The 22729-nt window shown below is 40.3% G+C and overlaps 2 protein-coding genes across 5 annotated transcripts in view; one reads left to right on the plus strand and one right to left on the minus strand.

Annotated features, from left to right (window-relative positions):
- dtx1 (deltex 1, E3 ubiquitin ligase) overlaps nt 1-12627 on the plus strand; it is a 67277-nt gene extending 54650 nt beyond the window's left edge. For 3 of the 4 annotated variants that reach the window (XM_084054152.1, XM_084054153.1, XM_084054155.1), the window contains exons 8-10: nt 3209-3370; nt 4964-5053; nt 6949-12627. In XM_084054152.1, the coding sequence (XP_083910278.1) occupies nt 3209-3370; nt 4964-5053; nt 6949-7173 (477 nt within the window). In that variant the 3' untranslated portion in view covers nt 7174-12627. The remainder of the gene's footprint in view (nt 1-3208; nt 3371-4963; nt 5054-6948) is intronic. The other variant, XM_084054154.1, reaches the window with a different exon arrangement.
- A 4170-nt stretch (nt 12628-16797) lies between these two features.
- Nucleotides 16798-22729, minus strand: part of rasal1 (RAS protein activator like 1) — a 28752-nt gene continuing 22820 nt past the window's right edge. Inside the window, exons 16-21 of the mRNA XM_084056248.1 lie at nt 22264-22436; nt 20667-20804; nt 19290-19425; nt 18247-18367; nt 17655-17725; nt 16798-16981 (exon numbers count right to left, since the gene is read on the minus strand). Of these exons, the coding sequence (XP_083912374.1) occupies nt 16851-16981; nt 17655-17725; nt 18247-18367; nt 19290-19425; nt 20667-20804; nt 22264-22436 (770 nt within the window). The 3' untranslated portion in view covers nt 16798-16850. The remainder of the gene's footprint in view (nt 16982-17654; nt 17726-18246; nt 18368-19289; nt 19426-20666; nt 20805-22263; nt 22437-22729) is intronic.

A 22729-nucleotide genomic window follows, 5' to 3' on the forward strand; every position in this document is an offset into this window, starting at 1 on the left:
CTGGCTAATAAAGGATGGATCTCAAACATTACCAATATGACTAGTGACAAACACATTATCATAAACCATAATGAAATATAGCCTAAAGCTATAAGAAATATAAATGGCACAAACCAATCAATAAACATTTGACAGTATGTCCTGTGTTACAATTACTCAGCATAAATTGTTTTTAAACCAAAATGACAATCTCTCTTTAGAGTGCAAAACATATGAAATAGCTAAATATCAATTATCTTAATCACAAAGAAAATAGCTTTTATCTTATTAAACCAACAACAATGAAATGTAAGTTATTATTTGTGTATCTCCTTTTAGCAAACATGAAATGTACATTTTAGTCCATGCACTGTTATATGAATTACTGATCCAAACACATGTTTATTTATTTAATTAATTATTTATTGACGTTACTGAGGCTTCTCTAAAATAGATCAGTAGAATGAGTTCAAAATAGTCTATTAACTTGGTGACTGAATCCACAATGGACAGAAAGTGACAAGAAATGCAAACAACACAATGCAGCAATAATAAACTATACCTTGTGCCCTTAGCCAGGTGCTTAAACAAAATAAACCTTTGGTTAGTTCATGGACATGCTCCTCTCTTGTTGTATTCATTCATTCTGACGTGTTTATTTGCAAAGAGGCGCTAAAAGTACACAATGCAGTGGTCAACATCCTATCTGTTTCAGACGTTTCAAAATAAAAGTCTTTACCATAACAGACTAATAAAAACGAACTAAAATAAAACATTTTCAAGTAAAACAAAGTAAAGGTGTCAGTTGAGGCATCAACAATAAAAACCTTACATAACCAATATAAACAATTAAAGGACCCAAATAAAGTTATAATATATAAAACTTGGCAAAAGTCCACAGTAATGTATCTGAAAGTCCATTTGCTTGGCTTGTTTATATTGACAATAGCGCCGTCTTCTGGCCAGGAGGTGCATCTGGTGGGCCTTTCTTACAAAGGATGACGTCCTGGCCATAAAATCGTCCACGCCTACTTTTCAGGGGGCCTATCCATCAAATTGTGTCACTTATTTATCTTTGTTGAATGGTATATTTTGATTCTTGGGGTTCTTAGAAAGTCAAATAAAGATATCTCCATTTTCTACTGTTGTGTTTAGTTTGCGTAATTTACATAATTAGCTAATTATTGGCTAAAACTGGAAATCGCTATAATTTTGCTTCTAATTAACTTAGAAGCAAAGGCAATACAAGAGTCTAAGACCATGTTTGTGATGTCCAGAAATTAATCTATAGAGGATATGCGCATGCTTAAAGCGAATGGCACATCGAGTGGCAAATCGAGTGGCAAAGCAACATGCAAAGCGAGTTTAACATTGTTTAATGTTGTTTAATGCAATCAGATATGACTTTTCTGTTTGGATGCATGGGCTGTCAAGGCCAGAAAGTATTTTTTTGACACTCAGTAGGCATTCCTGCATAACTTCCGGGTTTGATGATGATGTCACACGCATATCCTCTATTACCATGGTGCAATCGTTCAACCTCTCCTCATTAGCATAATTTGCATAAACTATGCAAAAATACGATACAAATCAGGACATTACTGCATTTTTAACTTTTTCCAACTTAGAGAGATGATCTCAGACTCTCATAGACTCTAAGTCTATGTTTACATGTCCAGACATTATTACCTTGCCATAACTACATCATGCAACCCTTTGTCATTAGCATAATTGGCATAAGTGATTCAATAAATAAGCTGAAACCAGAGATCAATCTGAAAGAAGCCATTGGCCAAGTTCAGCGCCCACGTGCGTGCCCTCTTCACAGTGAGTGGTGACCTGCTATGCACAGACAAGATCAGCTCATGACCATACTCAAGAAAGTGCCCAACTAGGAGAGGAGAGGACTACTGATGATTTTGGCGATGCTAACCAGCGACCACAAAATACTACCAGTGATGGTTATCCCCTGTAAACTAAGAAGGTAACTCTTATGGATGGAATGGTAGTGGTACAGGGAAAACCATCATGTGCCCAGTAGGCTGATCACTTCACAGCCACACTGGACAGCAAGTCTAAAGAAAGAGTATAGGGAGATCAAAGTAGTGTATGACCACTATCTCCCATCTTTACTGAAGGAGGCCACACGGAAGAGATCCCAGGGTGGTAACTGGCAAGCCTCCAACTACTTGCCGTGTGGAAGACACACCATTAGGGAAAAGTTTCAGCAAAACAGTTCCTGTCAAACAGGATCAAAGATGAGCTAACTGTCCACACGGAAGAGATTCCAGGATGGCAAGCCTCCAAATACTTACCATGTGGAAGACGAGTCGACTCACCATTAGGGAAAAGTTTCAGCAAAACAGTTCCTGTCAAACAGGATAAAAAATGAACGCACTGTCTATCTCACCAAGGAGGCCACACGGAAGAGATTCCAGAGTGGCAAGCCTCCAACTACTTGTTCCATGTGGACACCATTGGGGAAATTATCAGCAAAACAGTTCCTGTAAAACAGGACAAACAGGACAGGACAGATAGACATCAAAGATGTCTATCTGCCAAGAAAGCCCTCCTACTGTTTCAAGGGAAAGCCAAAGTTTTCATAATCACTTCAAGGCAGTATATCCACTCAAACTATATGGATGCACAAAATCTTCATAGCTACTGTAGCACAAGTAGTAGTACACCTTACTGCCCTGTGTGGCCCATAGGGCAGTAGCGTGTGTCAGCTTGATGTACAAGTACATGCCCCAGCCATGGTACACCCCCTGGACATGACGCAAGTATGTCGCAGGGACTTGCCTCCAATCCAACCCTTGATGCTGAGTGCCAAGCAGGGGGCATTGGTTCAATTTTATAGTCTTTGGTTTGACCCGGCCAGGAAATTGAACTTTGAGTTTGCAACTCTGGCATCAAAACCCATTCATGTAATAAAAAAAATGCATTTTAATAGTAGTATTATTATCAAGAGTTTGCGGAACGGTAGCAGGTGAAACTTCTGAGAACATCAAACAGGAAACCAGCTGAAGCAAATCAAAGATGAGGATTCATTAAATCCCAGTTGGTTAATGGATCCAAGACATAAAATCTTAATCCTAATTTACGCTTTGGTGAAAAGGTGTTGTGCAACATGCCACTCAACAAAAGTTAATGAGGTATTTCCAGCTGATACATTATAAATACATTATACTGTACTGTATACCGCATGTTTTATTTGTATTTTTTGCAGGATGGAAGTCTTCAGTGCCCAACATGCAAAGCAATCTATGGGGAGAAAACAGGCACCCAGCCCCCTGGGAAGATGGAGTACCATGTCATTCCTCACTGCCTGCCTGGCTACCCAGAGTCCAAGACCATCCGTATCGTCTATGACATTCCTGCGGGTATCCAGGTCAGTACTGCCTTGCCTCCATAAACGAGGCTCGGTGAAACCTAGCACATTTCTGGGCCGTTAGAGGGTTAGTCAGTGGTAGTGTATATAATGTGAATGCCTATATCAAATATTCATTTGCAATTTTCTGTCATCCCCCCACTCTCCGCATTTCCTGTCTCTCTCCATTGTCACTGTCAATAAAGGCTAAAAGAAACGGCCCCAAAACATAAATAAAAAAGAAAAGTCTGGAAGGATGATAGATCTGCGATTTGCCAACCAATGCTGTAACTTCATCACTCAGTCAGTCAGCCAGCCAGTCAAAGAGATACATATCTCTAGAGCTGGCCTGCTGGTCCAGCCAAAAATATACCATACAGTTTTCCCTAAACCTAGTGCCTGTCCTCTGGTAAATCCATGCCCTCGCTGCCACATGCAGTTGTTAAATAGATTATTTCCTTTATCTGTGAATTGTAGGGACAGCAAGGTGAGGTGTTCTGGTGAAACAGTATCAATGTATAGTATGAATGTGACCGTATGAATTCATTCATTCATCAGTATTAATGCTTTGATATATTCATACAAACATTTGGCAAAACACATGGCAATGACCATAATATGGTGAGCTGTGATCTTTACTCTCTTCAAGTAGAATATTATTCTCCTTGAAGAGAGTAGAGATCACAGCTTCCTCTCTGTGCACTCAAAGAGGCAGGAAGAGGGCAGATGAGAGAAAGAGCTGCATATTTCATCCTGACATGCCGAGCTAATATTTAATAAAGTCAATAAAGTGACCTTTTATACCAGAGGAGCTGGTTTAGACTCCCAGGGGAGAGGGACAGACGGCTGTGGCAGTCTGACCACTCAACAGTGCAGCACAGCAGGACCCTAGGACATTTGAACTGGTCTCCCTTCTCTCCCTTTATTGTTTTATATTTAGTTGTCTCCGCCAGGCCAAAGGCGTGGCCGTCTGGCCGTCCGTCAATATGTCCGTCCGTATGTCTGTCCGTCTATGTGTCCATACGTCCGTCTGTGTAGAGATAATCTCCGGCACTGAAACAATACAATCGGATTCAAAATTCAATGTAATTAGTTAATGGATGTAGAAGGATTTGTCTTAATGAAACTGATGCAGAGACATATTTACTAACTCTAGTGTCATAGACCATACTGACATACCAGACACATAGAGGGATAAAAAGAGTATACACACTACTCTAAATACTGTATGTACAGTACATTAAGCATTCTATAGCTGTACGGTGTGACATGATGTATAGATGAAGTACTGTAGAGGAAAGTACATTAGGTGAACACACTATTGTCTTCTACACCAAATTGTGTTGACTGTAACTGGTAAAAAAATAAAGAGAAAAATAAAAAGAAGTTTGAGATTTTCTGATTTGAAAGCAAGTTTGTTGGGTACATAAAGTATCTTTCAACCGATGCTGGCTTGGATGGAAAGTAGAAACCACCACAAGAAAAAAACTCATTGTCAATTTACCGTAGGCTGGTCTCGAGGCGGCTGTTGGCATTTTCTCTATAATGAAGTTCTAATTGACAAAGGGGGTAAACAAAAGTTATGACTGTTTTTGTTGTTCCTATTTCCTATAGACCACTGAACACCCCAACCCAGGCAAGAGGTTCAGTGCTAGAGGCTTCCCTCGACACTGCTACCTCCCTGACAACGACAAAGGCAGAAAGGTAAGCCTAGATGCTCAACCAGCAGATGACTTATAAACTTCTTGACACCTAATGTAAAAGGCTTGATGCAATGGTGTTTCATGGAGTTAACATTGATTCAGGAAAATCACCTATAACCTTCACCAGTATGCTGTAACAGAGTCATATAGGACTTGTGATACAGTGATCAGTTAGTTTCCCCTTTTTTACACTTAAAGCTACAATGCACAGTTTCCCGTCCTCTCCCGACGGAGAGAGGTAGTGTAATTGCAAATGTAACACCTGGGATTCAAATCCGGGTCTCCTGTGTGGGAAACCAAATATCTAACTCTCATTCCAGACGTAATCCCCGCTTGGACATGGGATATATTGGGATTTTGAGATTCGGGTAGGGCTACTTGTCAGCCAGTAGGTTGAGAGGTCCTCAGAGACACAGCCGTCTCTATTGCTCCCATTGTTGCCCATATAACAAATGTATCCATCAGTTAGTGTCACGTACCACAATAATTTAAGCTGCCGAGAGTAACCCCTTATTGTAATACCCCTGTATTACAATAAGGAAGCAAATTAGACACCGGCAACACCAGCAAAAGTTATCACGAAACACAATCAAAGAACAAGATCTTTGGGCAGGATCTCCTAGTTTATCAATAGGAGTGCTCTGAGCCCTCATCCAGTGTAATTTCGACTATGCTTGCACCTCATGGTACACTAGCATCGCCAAGCCACTGAAGACAAGCTAGTGAGATTGCTTCTCATCTTGCACCCCAGGTCTCACCTAACCTCAGACCACTTAATTAGGCTATATGGCTCAAGATGGAAGAACGAGTTTCCCAGCTCTCAATGGGTCTGGTTTTCAAGATACTCAAAGGAGCAGTTCCCAAGTACTTGTCGAACCACTTGAGTGTAGGGGATGCTCATCCACCAGAGGGAGTTCCGCTGACCTTGTCCCCCCAAGTTCAAGACGCAAAATGAATTGCAGCCACAACACAGTGGAATGCTCTACCAACATCCCTGGAAGCTTTAACTTCAACATTAAGGTTTAAGGCTGACCTAAAAACATGGCTCCACGACTATTCAAGTATCACTATCATACAGTTAAGTTTATTCATTTAAAATAAATCCCAGATTGCAACTCTAAAGTACTTTGTTTCGATTTAAACCTCATCTATAACCCATCTTTACTGTGCAGCACACAATAAATAATATATAATTTAATTTCAATTTGAATTCAATATTCTATGCATGATTTATATCAGTAGTTCTTAGTGTATGTGATGAAGTGAGGGTGTACTAGTATGCCTGGGGGTGACTCCAGGCACACCTTGAGATTTTGCTGAAGCGCTACAGAAGTCAATGTCAACTGAAATGATTACCTGCACTTTATTAACATTCAGCTTTATGAGCTTGTAATCCAATCGCACCCCTAAGGTAAAACGATTTGAGCTGAGTTCAGCTGCTCAGTGCATTCTGAAAACGAAAACTAATTTTGCTGTGTTGTTTTGCTACAGCGTACCACATCACCCAAACACATAGAGTATCTCTAATACACTTTACTGTATGTCCCAACCCACTTTGCTGTAGAGTAGAGGTCTTCACGGGGCCACCTGAACCGAAAACCAGAGATAATAGCCGAGACCTGTACCACGGGTCATGGGTCTGTTTATCATAATATCTCGGAACCAAACCTCTGAACAAATCTTCCGGGTCCATTAGGGGTTGGTCCGTCATTTTGAAGCGGTGAAGACCTCTAATTTAGAGAGACATGGCTACATCTCAGATATGTATATGACCACCATATAATGAAAGTGGGCCAAATCTGATAGGACATTTATTTTATTGTTTAGTCTGAAGAAAATCCCATTTGTGTCACATAAAATAGTTTGTCATCATTACTGGTTCATGTGTGCCTTCAGGTTCTGAAGCTTCTGATCATGGCCTGGGATCGCCGCCTCATCTTCACCATTGGCACATCCAGCACCACGGGCGAGTCAGACACAGTCGTATGGAACGAAATACACCACAAGACAGAGTTCGGCTCCAACCTGACCGGTCACGGCTACCCGGACCCCAAGTATCTGGACAATGTGCTAACCGAGCTGTCTGCCCAAGGAGTGGGTGAGGATAACCTGAAGGACTGACTGACGTTCTGACAGACTAACTGACTGGCCTGTTGAGATGGTATGGAGCTGTGGAGCTCCACCCACTGTCCCTAACATCCGCCTCCTACTGAGGTCACTCTGCAACATGACAGGCCCACATGCAGCCGAGAACGGTCTTAGCTTAAACCCAAAACAACAGACCCTGCAGATATATGGGCAATAATAACAGCGATGGATGTAAAGCAAAAGACATGGGTTTTCAATTAATGATTTGGTTTTAGTAGTGCTGTTTCTTTGCATTTACATAAAAACCTAAGACCCACCCCACCACCACCTCCACCACTGTCTCTCTCCATCAATGCCTTGAGCATTGATGTTCTTGCTAAATGTTCTTGTAGAGTAGAGGAGTGTGAAAGCATGGTGAGAAATTATGTTGTTGATGGCATTACCTGTGGGTACATATAGTCTCTGCATAAACCCTGTTCAGAGTGCATGCTGAACCTTTTCCTCTGCTTTAGGGGTAAACAATAGTGTGCCCGTGTCACGGGGAAGGGACATGTGCAACTTATTTGGTCCATGCACACCAGTGCAAAATGAATTGAAATTGAGATCGTAACCTGAGAATTGTAGGAGGATTGTATCTTGGAATATTTTCAGATATGTAATATTTAATGAAGTGTCTATCTATTAAACAGCAGAGCAGTGCATTGTCAGTCAACAATGTTGCTCGCTTGTGTGTAGAAAATGTTTGGAATTTAGTAATCAAGAATTGACTGGAATACTTGTTGGTTTACCTGTATCTTTCTCTAAATGACTTGATTAGTGTGCCATTTGATGGAAAGATGCTTGGATTTTGAATTAGTAATCAGTGTGAGTTGGGTGGATAGTAATTTGACTTTAAGTCTGTATCACTGACTGGCCATTGTGCCATGTTCCAGTATATCTGATGCCATTGTTCAATGACTCTGTCAAGTCAAAGATTTATTACTGTACTGCATGTGCTAGGTTTGCAGAGAGCTGAAGGAGATTAAATATTAGTGTTTGGAGGCAAGCGTATGTTTTATGGCTAACCTTGTAGTCTGCCTTTGAAAGGAAACATGAAAAAGGTTAAACAAGCATCTTACCAATCAGTTTGATGCTTGTTGAAAAACTGGTGGAACTGAAAAGAGCTGAGGCAGTGAAAGGGGATTTGCTGCCCTCCAAGGTTAAACTCATTTGTTTTGTTGTCACATTGACGACTCTGACCTCTGTTAAAGTCTGCCTTATTATTCTCCCATTGAAAGAAGCTGAGGCGTTGGTATGATCTATCACGCTCACCATACATTGGGGGTTGAGCTGTGTGCATACGCATGCTCTGTGGCATTTATATGCCGCCAGTTTAAGTCCTTGGAACAGAAAAGCTGAACATGCTTGTCAGAGAGAGCAACATCCTCCCTTCTCAAAGAACAACCATGTCCCCCTCGGAGATCCATCTTAGCCACAGCTGCCCTCATGCTTGCCTGTGATCTACAAGCCTCTGGTGGGCTTGTTCTGCATAACGTGCTGCATTGGGCCTTCAGTGCTGGTTGTTGGTGCAGCTTTGGACAGATACCCTTCCTTCTCTCTGTGATCTCATTGAAGGTTATCAGATCTGAGCTTGATTTATATCTGTCCATTTATCTGTCTGTCTATCCATCAACTTTAGTAGCAGATGGGCTCTGGGTAAAAACCATGGGAATGGTGTTCCAGAATGTAGATGGATGTGAATGTTTCAACGCCCTTAGCCCTCATACCCCTTCAGATTATATGCCTGTTAGCTGAATTATTTTTTCTTTGTAAGGTTTCCTCACTGGGAGGCTTGTGATATTTATTTGCCTCTATAATTCTTCATCAATGTGTATGATCAATTTTAATGAGCAGATATGTTGGCATTCCAAAGGATATTGAAAGTTTATAGCGTAGGCGCCCGGTTGTGGGTTGTGGGTGTTGAATATTTGGGACTGAATCATAGTCTTCCGTAGCACTTTGAGTCAAGCAATTTTCTTTAATCAGTCCTTTAATTTTTTGGAAAATGTCTTCTGTCGTATTGGCAACATCTGATGTTTTGCTTTATTAAGTTGATGTTTATAAAATGGCTTGTAATGCTTTGACAAATATATACAATGTACATTTGCAGATGTGATATACCTTTAAATTCAAGCTCAATTTGAGTCTATGGTGTAAGTTTAATTTATTTTTATACTCTTATATATAGAAAATATAATGACATCAACTTGCCCACATATCTAAACACAGGCACATATTAACATGAATACATGAAAATCTGGCAAATACTAATTTGTCAGTATTGTCAGGGACTGTTGAAATATGTATGACATGTTATGGACGTCTTATATTACCAGTAGTCTTAGCGTATGCTGCTGTCGTTACCTTAATGTAGAATCTGTGTAGTCGATCCCCTGAGGGGTTCCAATAAGTACAGTAAGTGTGTCTTTATTATTGTTTGGGGGAGCTTTAGCAGCATGAATAGATGGCCCTCCCTCTCAAACAGGCCATTTATCTTTTTTATTTGTTCAGAACCACAGAGTGGGGTGCAGTCAACGATCTCTGTTCAAACTGAAGTTGAAAACAGAAGACCAGGGTCAATAGCATTTGTGAAGTGTTTCTATAACCACTTGAACCCCAGTGTCCCTATTCTTCTGAGCATGGCTTGTCATAATAGGCAAATATTCAGCAGAAATCGCAGATCTACTTAAGCTCACGGCGCGTTGCAATGTCTTGTGAGCTTGTGGATCGGCTATTTTGATTAAGAGATTTTGTGTGGAGGGGGAAAAAGGAGGGGACCAAGTATAGACTCCTTGGGGACCCTGGTCGATGAAATATATAGGGTTTCAGTGGTTAAACTGCCTGGAGTATCAGATGGGTGGGCGTCACCATGAGGACCAATTCAAATATTATCAGCTCAGTTGGCAATCATAGGCAAATCTACCGAATTAACATTCAAGAAGGGCGGCAGTGGCTCAGGAGTTAGGGCGGCCATTTGGGAACTGGAAGGTTCACTGTTTGATCCCCAGCTCCTGCTCGCTTAGTGCCGAAGGCTACTTACTATATTGTGCATTATATGGTGATTATACGTAATTTTGAAGTGGTGTTCGACTGTATAGCAAGAAATATTATACCCTATATAGTGGACTCATCTTATGATCGATTGATTGATTTTTTTGTCCGTTATGTTAAAAAAGAGAAATTCAAATAAAATAACACGTCAAGGATAAGAAAACACAGTAAAGTCAGGGACTTATTTCCATTGTGGTCCTTGGTCTTTTACAAACAGACATAACAACAAAGAACAGACATTGATTGCTAAGGACGTTTTATCCCACAATGCATCGCGAAGCGTTGGGTACAAACGATGGTCACTAAAATCACAAACACTACAGTATACCATATAGTTGCTTGTAGGTGCTTTCAGCATTGGGCTGAAAAAAAAATGCTGACGTTTATTTGTCACGCAACAGCAATGACATCGGTAATGTCGACCCAAATAATGTCTGAAATGTTTGTTTTTTGGAGGGGGGGGGGGGGGTTCAGATGAGTTCACTGTATAGTCCTCTACATAGAATTCTCTAAACTTTTAAGTATGGAGTAGGGAGTAGTGAATGAGAGAATGACTTTGGACCCAGCCAAAGTGTCCTTGAACAAGACACCGAACCACGACTGCTTCCCAAACACTGTTCAATAGTTGCAAACTGTTCCTAATAGTTACAGGATGGGTTGTAGAGGACAAATTCCAGGTATGTGCAAACGCACTTGGCCAACAACTAAAGGGGACACATTTATTATTATTATTTATTAAATACTGTCTACTTTCCAGTTGTCTAAACTAGCTGGCAGTCATTGTACTGTCCTCTGTAACAAACTCCACCCATCTGGCACCCAAGGACCATAAAACAAATCATTTAAAAAAAAGAAGGTATTTTGCAACTGCTATTTGGCCCAGGTCTTGACAACAGTGGTCATTTTTCAAGTTTTCTCCTTCACAGCTTTTTGACACCCTTTATATGGGAGAGCTTGAAAGAATGCTTCCAGTCTATCAGGGAATTTTCCATTTTCAAAGAATACTTGTACAAATGCAAATGTTTTTTTTCTTTTTCTTCACTTCTCATGTTTTGATCTAGTGGGATGAATGGAGTACTCCATGGTGCCGGCCCGTTAGACTTTTCAGGTGTGTACAGGGACAAAGTATACAGCAGAGTGCTCTTCGCTTGGTGGTTCTATAAGAAGAGGAATGGTGTTTATGCAATTTAATGTGAGTGAGAGAACTAATACGTAATTTATGTGTAGCAAGAAAGGGTGCTTTTTTGGGGGGGGTTGGGGGTCAAATGACAATGGGGGTGTTTTCTTCATGGGGCGCCTACCTCTCAGTTTCTAAACAAAGGGGAAGTGATCCAAGGCTGTTCAAAGGCTTTATATTAGAAGACATATATATATATTTTTGATGTCTTTTTGGGGGAAACTCTCACATGCCACATTGTTATATTACACTTATTCTGATATGTTCCATACTATTTTCCATAGCATAATTTTATTAGAAGTGGAATGTGGGACAACATCAGCTGATAACAAGGTGTACTTCCATCCATATAAAGGATTTACTTTACTGTCGTATTCTCATAGTCTCCAATGCATACCGCACCACTTTACATTACATTTTGCAGACATGTATGCTTGTCTGTTCGTGTGTGTGAGTGTGAGTGTGTGTATGCGTGTGTGTGTGTGTGTGTGTGTGTGCGTGTGCGTGCACATGAGCATACAACTGCTGATCATGCCTCCAGCACCACAATGTTAGGTTCCGATGTCCTTTAACCCATTAAGACCTGAGGCCGATTCTACAAATGCTTAGTAAATCCGTAGTTTTCTTTCAAGATTTTACTAAAATGTTAAAATATAGCAGATGTGCAAGCACGGCCCGGTTTTAATGGGTTAAAGATACAGTAATGTTCTCCTAGAGGTGCATGTTAACCAAGATATGAGGAGGTCTATAACATAGCCTTTGTGTTTGAAAGACAACAAATGCTGTCTCCTCTTTTGATTAACACTTTGGATCGCCTCATACTCCATTTAATTATACAAGATCTCTCACTTTATAGGGTTTGATTTAAAGAGAAGGAGGATGCGACAGCGTTTTGCTGCCTCTCCTTGCTCTTTTGGTTTTCATGTTAAAACATCTTGAATGTTTTGCATTTTTAAGTGCCCATTTGCATTGATGTTGTGAGGTCACAATTTTGTAGTTTACCTTTCCATTTCTCTTTAGCAACAATGTCTACATATTGCTATTTAACAAATGGTTCACAAAGAGGAATTGAGATGTATCAAACTGATATAGAGAGACATTAAACTATAAAGGGCTTCTTAATCTATCAGTCTTTATTGAATTGTGATGACCTTGTTGCATGTTTGTGTGTTTCTCGTGGAAAAATAAATGTGCCCTCAGAAAAGGGGTAGTTTGTTTGACCTTTTTTGTCTCCTTGGTGTTCCTTTTCGCCTTTCCAGCACGAAGCCTCCCTTCCCTTAATGCCACCATTTCCTTCTCCCCAGGCAGCTCTGTGCTCTGCACCTCGTTATATGGATATAAATGAGCTTTGCCCAGGCTGTGGAGGGAGTGCAGCACAAAACAGTTCTGCCTGGTAGTAAATTTGCTTTATGGTCATTTTCTGTCACTGGCTCCTGAATGTTGGTTCTGTGTTAAGGAGATGTGGTTTAGATTCCATTCAGGCGCTCCAGTGCATACTAAAAGCAGGGCCCTTCCCCCACTCTGTTCCAAGGGCCCTGCAAGGGGAGCAGCCGAGGGAACAGCAGCACATGGGCCTGTCATAGAGTGCTGTCACGGGGTTGAGCCTCCTGTGCTCAAGTAGCACGGCGAGGACCTGTGTCACCTCCCAGCTCTGACACCCCCTCTAAAAAAAAAAAAAACTCCCCAGAAGCTGCGTCCCACCTCTCCGTATCGTCCACCGCAACAATAATGACAGGCTTAACGAGGGAGGCTCTGCTGCCCCACAGCAGGTGGGTCTCATTAGCATTTTAATAAGGTTTGAAGGAGGGCGATGCTGCCAACACATTCTCATGTACTTAAATATGCATCTAATATGAAAGACGATGCATGACGTCACAAGCCCTGTTTCTTGTGCCTCTCATTTGGCACGATTTAACACGATTTATAGTCCTGTGAGACCACAAGGTCCTGTGGTCACAGAGCTTACATTAAAACCTTCTTTTGAAAGGAAAAGGAGCTCCATGGTAGTCATGGTGGTTCAGGGCTGTAGGCAAATGACATTCCCAGGGTACCCACGTGAAAGACATTGGCCACTGAGAGACAGTATAACCACTTAAACCCTATATGTTCTTAGTTGCTCAAGATCGGCCAGGGTTCTATTCTAGATCCTCTAGTAATTCTTTTTTACAATTGTTTTCTCACAGTTTAGTCGTTATGCCAATTAATTCCTCCCATTGCTTGCCACTGCTGTGGTTCCCTAGCCTATCTGTTCACCTGCTAGCCCCCACTGAGAGGATGTACATTAGCACCTCCGTCTGACTCCTCCTATTTAACATTCCCCTAGCCTAGAATTACACCATGAATTAACCACTTAATCCCTATTTAGTGAAAATAGCTTTTATAGCTAATAGCTAATATAGATAGCTATTATTATAGCTATCTATTTCGATTTCTTAAGTGTTTTTGTTTTCTATGCATTTATTTCTGAATGTCTTTAAAAATATATTTTCTTTTCTTTTTTTAATCTTCTGAATTGCATTTTATTTTCTCACAACCCATAAAAATGGGTCTGAGTAACACTGCTTTAGAGACCATGGTGTCGGGTAGGACACTTGACAAGTAGTACAGCACAGAGCTCATACTGAAGGTGCAATATTTTCTAGGGATGTCCGATATTATCGGCCTCCCGATATTATCGGCCGATATTAGCATAAAAATTGATATCGGGAAAATATCGGTATCGTTTTTTTTTTTTTTTTGCTTTATAAATAAGTTACAGGAGTTCTTACTGTATATGGTGTGTGTGATATGAAATTTGAGCTTACCCTAATCACAATAATCCCCGCATATATCGGTATCGGTTGATATCGGTATCGGTAATTAAGAGTTGGACAATATCGGTATATCGGTTATCGGTAAAAAAGCCAATATCGGACAACCCTAATATTTTCTCTGGACATGCAGGGATTTCCTCTTGCCTGAGTGGTAGAGATTTGGTCACATGTGGGAAACAGGGGTTCGAATCCCAGGTAAGACATAAAAGTAATGTATATGGATGGATTGCAGGTTTAACAATGACACGTCATTGCTAATCATTTGTGTTGTTATGGGAAGAAGTCAACACAAGACAGATTTGAGCTGATACAAGAATTTACTGAATAACAGTGTTCACAGTAACAATCCACTTTGAACAAGCCATCATTTTGTATCGGCAAAGTAAAGCACAGGCATTTCTTTCTTTCATAATATCAGCCTTCGTTCAGACAATCAAAAGTTCACAAACCGATCAATGTTTGCTTCAGTTTTAAGTGGAGGAAATACAGCCCTACAGTATGTGTTCTAAAATAAGTCGATGGCAAAGCAATAAAGTGATATTTGGAACGCACTTAATACAATATCCCATCCGCTATGATATATTGATTGTCATTATGTCTGGCTTCTCCAATATAATCGTACACATAAGGCAGTAAGGATGCGTGTTCCATAGTTACTAATACCTCATTGCACACCCTCTACAGTAAAGAGGTGTTGGTTAGATGAGATCAATACTGTAGATTATTATTGAGTTCATGGGAGATAACAACCCCTATTCCAGTCAGCTACACAGTGCAAATGTAACCAAAAAGACATAAGGGTCCATTTGGTAGTATTTGGAGTATTTTAATGGATACATTAACGCTGAGTATTTTACTATGTAGAGACAATCTATCTTGGAATGGACCCTGTGGTGAAATGTTCTTTTGTACAGTATGTGTCTTTACAATATGTGAAGAAAAGTCCTAATAATAATAATAATAATAATAATAATGTGCCTAATATGGTGATCGTTAAAAAGAAAAATCCAGATTCTACAATAAAAAAATAACAGTTTGGCATCTCCAACTTACAATACACTTCTAAGCCATTTTAATGGCACTAGTATCTCAGTAAACATAAATGTAAACTATTTAAAAAGCATCTGTTTGGTACATGGTCTGTATTGTCAGTCATAAACTTGGTCAATCTTGTACACGTAGGGGTGTTATTCTTAGCAGGTAAATATTACCCATAGCAATGTCAGAATGGCTACAGTAAACAGTATTTCCTCAGATGCAACAACATTTTCAGTACTGTAAAATACTCCTTTAGAACCAAAATTACATGTTGAACCCCACGGGCGATAGCACCAAACAAAAGCATTTACAACTCTTTATATAAAAAGCCCATGGCAACAATTAAAACAATGTTTAAATATGAAATAAAGCCTCCATTACAGGCTAAATAATATCATGGCATGTGGTCCATTATTTTAAAAACATTTACGAAGGTATCACTCAGGATATTACAGACAGTAACATGACCTATGCACTTATCGTCATTGCTACATTGTGGCTGTAGTGGCAACATAAATTAATCGACCACTATTTCAATACAAAACATCAATAAACGTCAATAAAAGCAATATCAAAATGGCATACATTCAGGTACTGTAGATTGCACTACAACAAACTGATTGCATAAAATCTTTTTGACCAAATTCCTGTATAATATCTCAAAATATAAAAAGCTTCATTCTTTCTTTGTTTCACATTTCACAACAAGCGGATGCAGGACATGCAGCATGTTTGCTTGTTATCTACATAATAAAAATTAATAAAATCAGATCAGATCAAACTTAAAAAAAAACCTTCACCTCCAAAGTACCGTACAGCAAGTAGTGTCTCCACTGATGGAAATGGTGGTACACTCAAAGAATACACAATTTTTCCAGACACACATCCTTCACAAAGGACTGGATGGGGTTACCGTCTTCATATCACTAGCAATCTCTCATGTGAATCTCTTCTATTCCATTACATTAAAAGACACCATTCCTCCCGTAAGCCTGATTTATACATTGTTGCGCCATGGTGTTGCTCACCGAAAATCAGTTGTTAATAATCTTTTTGTGCTAAAGTATAAATTAGGCTTATGGTCCAAGCGTGGGTCCTAATTGCTTGTTACCAGGACAGGTATTATCTAGGGCAGTGGTTCTCAACCTGTGGGTCGGAGGGTCCCCAATGATTTTGGGGGGGGGGGTCCCCAGATGACAGTGAAGTGACAGTTTAAGGACTTTTAAGACCTTTTTAATAACGGTACCTCCAAAAAAATATATATATATACACCGGTACCTCCAAAAAAGAAAATAGAAAACTAGTCAAACATCAGCCAAATTGTCAAATAATATAAGAAAGAGGCAAAACAAATTGAAATTAGCCGATCTACAAGCTCACAACAACTCGCGTGAGCTTGTAGATCTGCTATTTTCACAATATTTATCTGTGGAATATTTCTGTCTGTGGAGTCAAACAAAATGGAATGCCTCAACTCCTGCAATTCCAAGTGCTTGTCAGGGTGGGGGTCCCCAGTTCAAACATGATTATTTTGGAGGGTCACGGCCTGAAAAGGTTTAGAACTAGATCTAGGGTGTCAGAATAAGACAGCTTTAGATAGCGTCCTCTCTCTCCCTGCACTGGAAGCTGGCGTGGGCTTTCTCCAGATCTTTGATTACGCCTAACAGGCGGGCAGCAACAGTCTGACTGGGTCTGAGCAGCTGGACGGTGGACTCTGCTCCATCTGGGACAGGAAGAAGTATCCAGCGGAGAGAGTGAAATACAGGTGTGTCCACATGAAAGGTTTAATTAGAACTATGAACAAGAAAATGTGCTCCTCGGAGCACAAGTCTCTCTCTTAACCATAGTTTTCTAGGAATGTTCTGATTCTTATATTAGGTAAGCTAACATGTCCAATGTTACTTCAAAACATGTAAACAATGTTTTGAAGTGACACACCTATTTATAGGGCTCTATTTCATCATGCGTCTCGCTAGCCAATCAAAGCACACCCTTTCAACATATTGTCACGTGTCACGTGAAGCTTGACCAATGTTAGCTCGGTGGACACACGGAAGGACGAGAACGAAAACAATAGTCTCCTGGCGGAGACAATAAGAACAATCAATGGTCACTTAAAATACAGGTTTATATATAACTAGAGGTATATATATCCGACCGATGTGCCCATATATGGGTGTGTGTGTGTATATATATATATATATATACAATGTATATAGTACTGTATATAATGTATATAGATAGTATACAGTTTATGACGATAACGTATGATTTATAATACTGTATTAGACAGACAGACAGACAGACAGACAGACAGACAGAGGGCTATTAGAATTCCCCAAATGTTTTCCCTTCTATTTCTGCCTTTAATCCTCTGACAGCAGCTGGTGGCTCACCTGGATGTATGGCAGAATTGATTCTCTTCTCTTCCTCCATGTCAGGATCTGGCATCTCCAGATATTTATTCCTACAGTTATCGGTAAAGAACGTACATTTTAAGATCACAAGGAGTCTGAATAATCGTTCAAACTTGTAAGGGCAGGATTTTTATGTATCTTTTTTTCTGTTAAAAGATTAGATTAATATCGACTTGAAGCGCTGTGGTGTCAGGAAACATCAGCGTCAGAATGGCACAACATCTCGGTGTTGCAACAGAGACCTCTAGTGTCAAGTAAGCTAACTGCATCATGGGAATCATAGTTTACCACACTGCTCAAAAAAGGTTACAACAGGAGTTGTAACCGATTTTTTAAAACGCCAAAGGTCATGAAGAGGATTCATAGCATTACTTATATGTTTAAATATTATTCAGCTATAAACTATCTACTTCTGTTATTGACTATAATTTGGCAGGACTATAATTTCTATGCTGGTTCTAACCTTAATGTCTGTCACAAATGTTGATAATAATAATAATAATAATAATAATAACTCAATTCTACAACAAATTCTTTGTAGGGGAGTCTAGCTCTTATCTCTCACTCCAACCTGAGTTTGTCTCTGCCCTGGATAAGCTGTTTGTAGATGGTCTGAGTCTCTACATCTGGATCTAGTGGGTCACTCCAGTCTCCCAAGGTCACGGCAGAGTGGGTTCGACTGCACCCTGAAACTGAGCAAAGACGTGTAATTGAACACTGATCAGAACACCGATCAGAATTACAATCAGATTTATAATCACTCTCATCACCAAGTGTGTGTAGATGAGTTTTGACTTTGTGTTGCCAAGCAGAAGATTAGAGTCAGTCAAGATTACCAAATAATGGCCCAGTGCAGTAAATGTTATGCATTTACTGTATACAATTTGTAAAGTTTTACCATAAATAATGAGTATATTTATACCGAGAGTAGACAATGCAAATTGTATAATAATACTAATAATACATTTGATTTATATTGCACTTTACATTTAAAACAAATCTCAAAGTGCTACAAATACAGGGTCTTTTTTTGTTGCAACAAACAACACATCTAAAAAAAAAGGTCTAGGGAGAGTAAAAAAGGAGGAGTATTAAGGAGGAGTATTAACTAATCACAGCTGAACACAAGCCACATTAGAAAAATGGTCAAATGATGATGTCAAGGCTAGCTTACAGCGAGCATCTGACTAAATCTGGCATCTTCTACCAACCTTTTTGCAGACAAGCCTACAGTACAGTACCGGGGTTGCCAGATCTGCTTATTATAATTTCCCCGCAAGATTTTATTTGAAAATAGCCGATCTACAAGCTCACAACGCGTCGCATCGCGACGCGTTGTGAGCTTGTAGATCTGCTATTTTCAAATAGCTGATGTACATGTTAAAGTACTCATGTGGCCCATAGTGGCTTCTTTTGGGCTGGTTTTCCTAGACCTGGTTGCTTGTTTCCCTCACAGAATCTGGCAACACTATACAGTACATGTGCTTTTTTCTGTTGGAGCTGCACTTTGTCATTGTCAACTGTCTAGTGTCAAATGTTCAGTTTGACCCATTCAGTGTCAACTCAAATGTCCAGTTGAGTTATACTGGTGTATAACAATTTCCCTGGCCTTACCAGTGCGGTCTGCCTGCAGGCAGCAGGTCCATTTGCCACTGCGATGAGCCCCAGGGTGGAAGGAGGGCAGCATCCGTTCATTATCAATGCTGGCCTTCCTGATGGCTGACAGCCACTGGTTCAGCTCATTCACATTCTACAAAGAAAGACAAGCATGTCACTGCAGCCACTATAAAAAAAATGATATACTCTCTAGTCTAGACCAGGGGCCGGTTGCACCACCTCACACTAAGTTCAAACTTAGCCTAGTTATGGCTTAAATGGCTTTTAAAAAAGCCATTTAACCCATTTTTAGATTTCTTTGGCTATTCAAAAATAGCAGATATACAAGCTCATAGCGCGGCACCAAGTGCCGCGCTATGAGCTTGTAGATGTGCTATTTTTGTTTTTTATGTGAAAATTTGTGCAAATCTTTAAATATATATATATATTTCTTTTAAATATGTATTCAAAGGTTTGCACTCATTTTCACGATAAAAAAAAAAAAGCAGATCTACAAGCTCATAGCGTGGCACTCGGTGCCGCGCTATGAGCTTGTATATCTGCTATTTTTGAATAGCCAAAGAAATCTAAAATGACAGAAATGCTTTCCCGGATTGAATGTGTTTAAGCTATAAGTTTGAACTTAGTGTGAGGTGATGCAACTGGCCCCCAGATCTGTAGCCGTCATTGAAGTCAGATTGAAAAAACAATTCATGATAAATTATGATAAATAGTAATAGTCACAAAGTAAAAATGTATACTCTGTATTCATGTAATATATTGCTATCTCTCATTTGTTTGTGGGGGATGTCTGTAAATCGATGTCATCAATGTAACATTATGGAGCATCATTTTTTTAATATATATTCATTCACGCCTGAAGGAAATACTTCCGGGACTCTACGTGTGGGCCAAATAAAATGCATAAATATTGCACTTTAAAAAGTGTCAAAATATCCACATTCAAAACAAAAACCGTGGCCATGAACAATCCCAACCCATTTTGAATAATGTCTGTAACTTTTATCAGGAAAACAATGTACTAGGTGAAGAAAAAGTGAGATTATGTAGTATTGTAGTAAATATATAGTATGTAATAAATAGTATACTGTATATATTAAAATAAATAAATACATGAAGCCAAAGGACGATTTTAATGGTCACTGGGAAATAGCTTTTCAGCATTCAACCAGCAGATGGCCGCTCAGATGAGCGCATGGTGGGGAGCTGTTAGGGGTTAAGTGTCTTGCTCAGGAACACTTCAACACATAAACTGGGTGAGCCAAGGGGTCGAACCGACAACCTTCCAATTCCGGGACAGGCTCCTTACCCACTCGGCTACGGCAGAGGGCCAGGCACAGCGTCACTATATATACGTATGCTGTAGAAGGATACCTTGCATTGGATGTACATTGTGTGCAGCTGTCCGTCGTTGTCCTGGGTGACGACCTGCATCACATTCTGTTGCTGAAAGGCGTTCTCATCCACCCTCTCCACCGCGCACACGCACTGAATAGGGATGGAGGAGCGCACCTGCAACCATTCAAGACACACACACACACACACACACACACACACACACACACACACACACACACACACACACACACACACACACACACACACACACACACACACACACACACACACACACACACACACACACACACACACACACACACACACCGCAATACCAATCAGTGGGTCAAGAAGACTATAAACAACACAGACCAATAACACTGCAGATTTTGTGTGCATTAGGTGGTTTAAAGACGAAGGTTTGAGCCAAAACCATGCTGCCATATATATTCTCAGACATAGCCAAGTCCACCAGTGTAAAAAAAAACGCTGGACAATTTTTGTTTACTATGTGCCCAGAGCAAATTAATGGAACGTGCAACGATTTTGCAAAAGCAAACACAACCGTTAATTTATCGGTTTGTAACTTGCAACATTTTGTACACTCTCAAAATTAAATTAAAACTGAGTTCAAGTTCTAGTGTGCAGATACAGAAGGAGAGGAGGCATGGTTGGGAGCCACATGGCAGAATAAGGCTACTTTAAAGTGTAAATCAGCCACTTCCACAGGGAGCCCCGCCTCACCGAGTCTGGAGGATCAGACCAGGATATTGTCTGCAGTCTGATTTGCAATGTTAGTACGAATATCCACAGCCTTCAATGAAGCTAGCCTTTATACCAGTCACACAAAGGAAGGATGGGCTCAAAGAGAGAAAGCTTTTACCAGACAGACTAGCTTTGGCCAGCATAACCCCCCCCCCCCCCCCTCTCTCTCTTTCTCTGTCTGTCTGTCTGTCTCTCTCTCTCTCTCTCTCATTTAGACTGTATCTATCTCGCTCTAATTATCACAATGTTGGACACCACATGGTTTCCCCCTAATGATGTTCTTACAAGGACGGAAACAAATACATTTAAACAAATGAATTAGACTATGTTATGGATGATTGAAATGTTTCCTTGAAATGGCAAGATGATGATCAAAAGCTATTTGAAGAGCCCCCCAATGACAGTCCACATGCACGCACATATGCACGCACACACAAACACACGCGCGCGCGCGCACACACACACACACCAGCCAGTACATAATCAGAGGACATATTACTCAGTAATAATGGATGAGTCATCTTTTGTTTCCTCGTCCATCTTGGGTTTACATAACAGACAGTCAAGTAATTTGCATTTTCTACTAAGTCGAAGAAATAACTTTGTAATCTGCCAGCCACAGCAGGATGCCTAAGGGATGCCAGAAGACACTGGGCCACTTTCACTATTTGACCAGCACAAATTAGTTTTTTTTTAAATGGCAACAACTAAAACTAGGCCAAAATAATTAAGTCCTAAATATTGGGTTGTATGGAGAAACATACCAGCAGTGTGAGTGAAGTGACTCACTGTCACAGAGGCTGGGATTAGTTTAGCATTCCCTATCACAAAGACAGTTCTCGACAGCTTGTCTTATCAGTGGTCTTACCTGCCAGTCAGGGGTCTTTGCGTAGGACAGAGTCTCACTGGTCAGCCAGAAGTAGCGCTTCTTAAAGGCAAAGCGGGATAGGAGCTGGGAGCCCTCTGCCTTGTGTTTATGGAGGTAGCCCTCCTTCACCGTGACTGAAGGCAGGAACACAGCTCTCTGAGGAACCTCGGACACTGCAGCAGACATTCATACAGAGAATGTTAACCACATTAACTCTGTCGTTCCTATTCTGGGCACTTCATCATAGATGGAAAAAAAAATCACTTTGCTTTTTCAAAAAATAGTGAAAATTCCAGATCTACAAGCTAACAATGCATCACATCGCACAGCGTTGAGAGAATTTTTAATCAAAACTGTTAATTATCCTTTCACAGCTGCTATAATTTGATTTAATGCTGTGCTATCAATCATTATCTAATAGTAAGTGTGACCTTTTTAAAATGCTGTACAAAAACGTATATCATCT

The sequence above is a fragment of the Gymnoscopelus microlampas genome (assembly GCF_963454915.1).
Source record: "Gymnoscopelus microlampas genome assembly, chromosome: 4".
Lineage (NCBI taxonomy): Eukaryota > Metazoa > Chordata > Actinopteri > Myctophiformes > Myctophidae > Gymnoscopelus > Gymnoscopelus microlampas.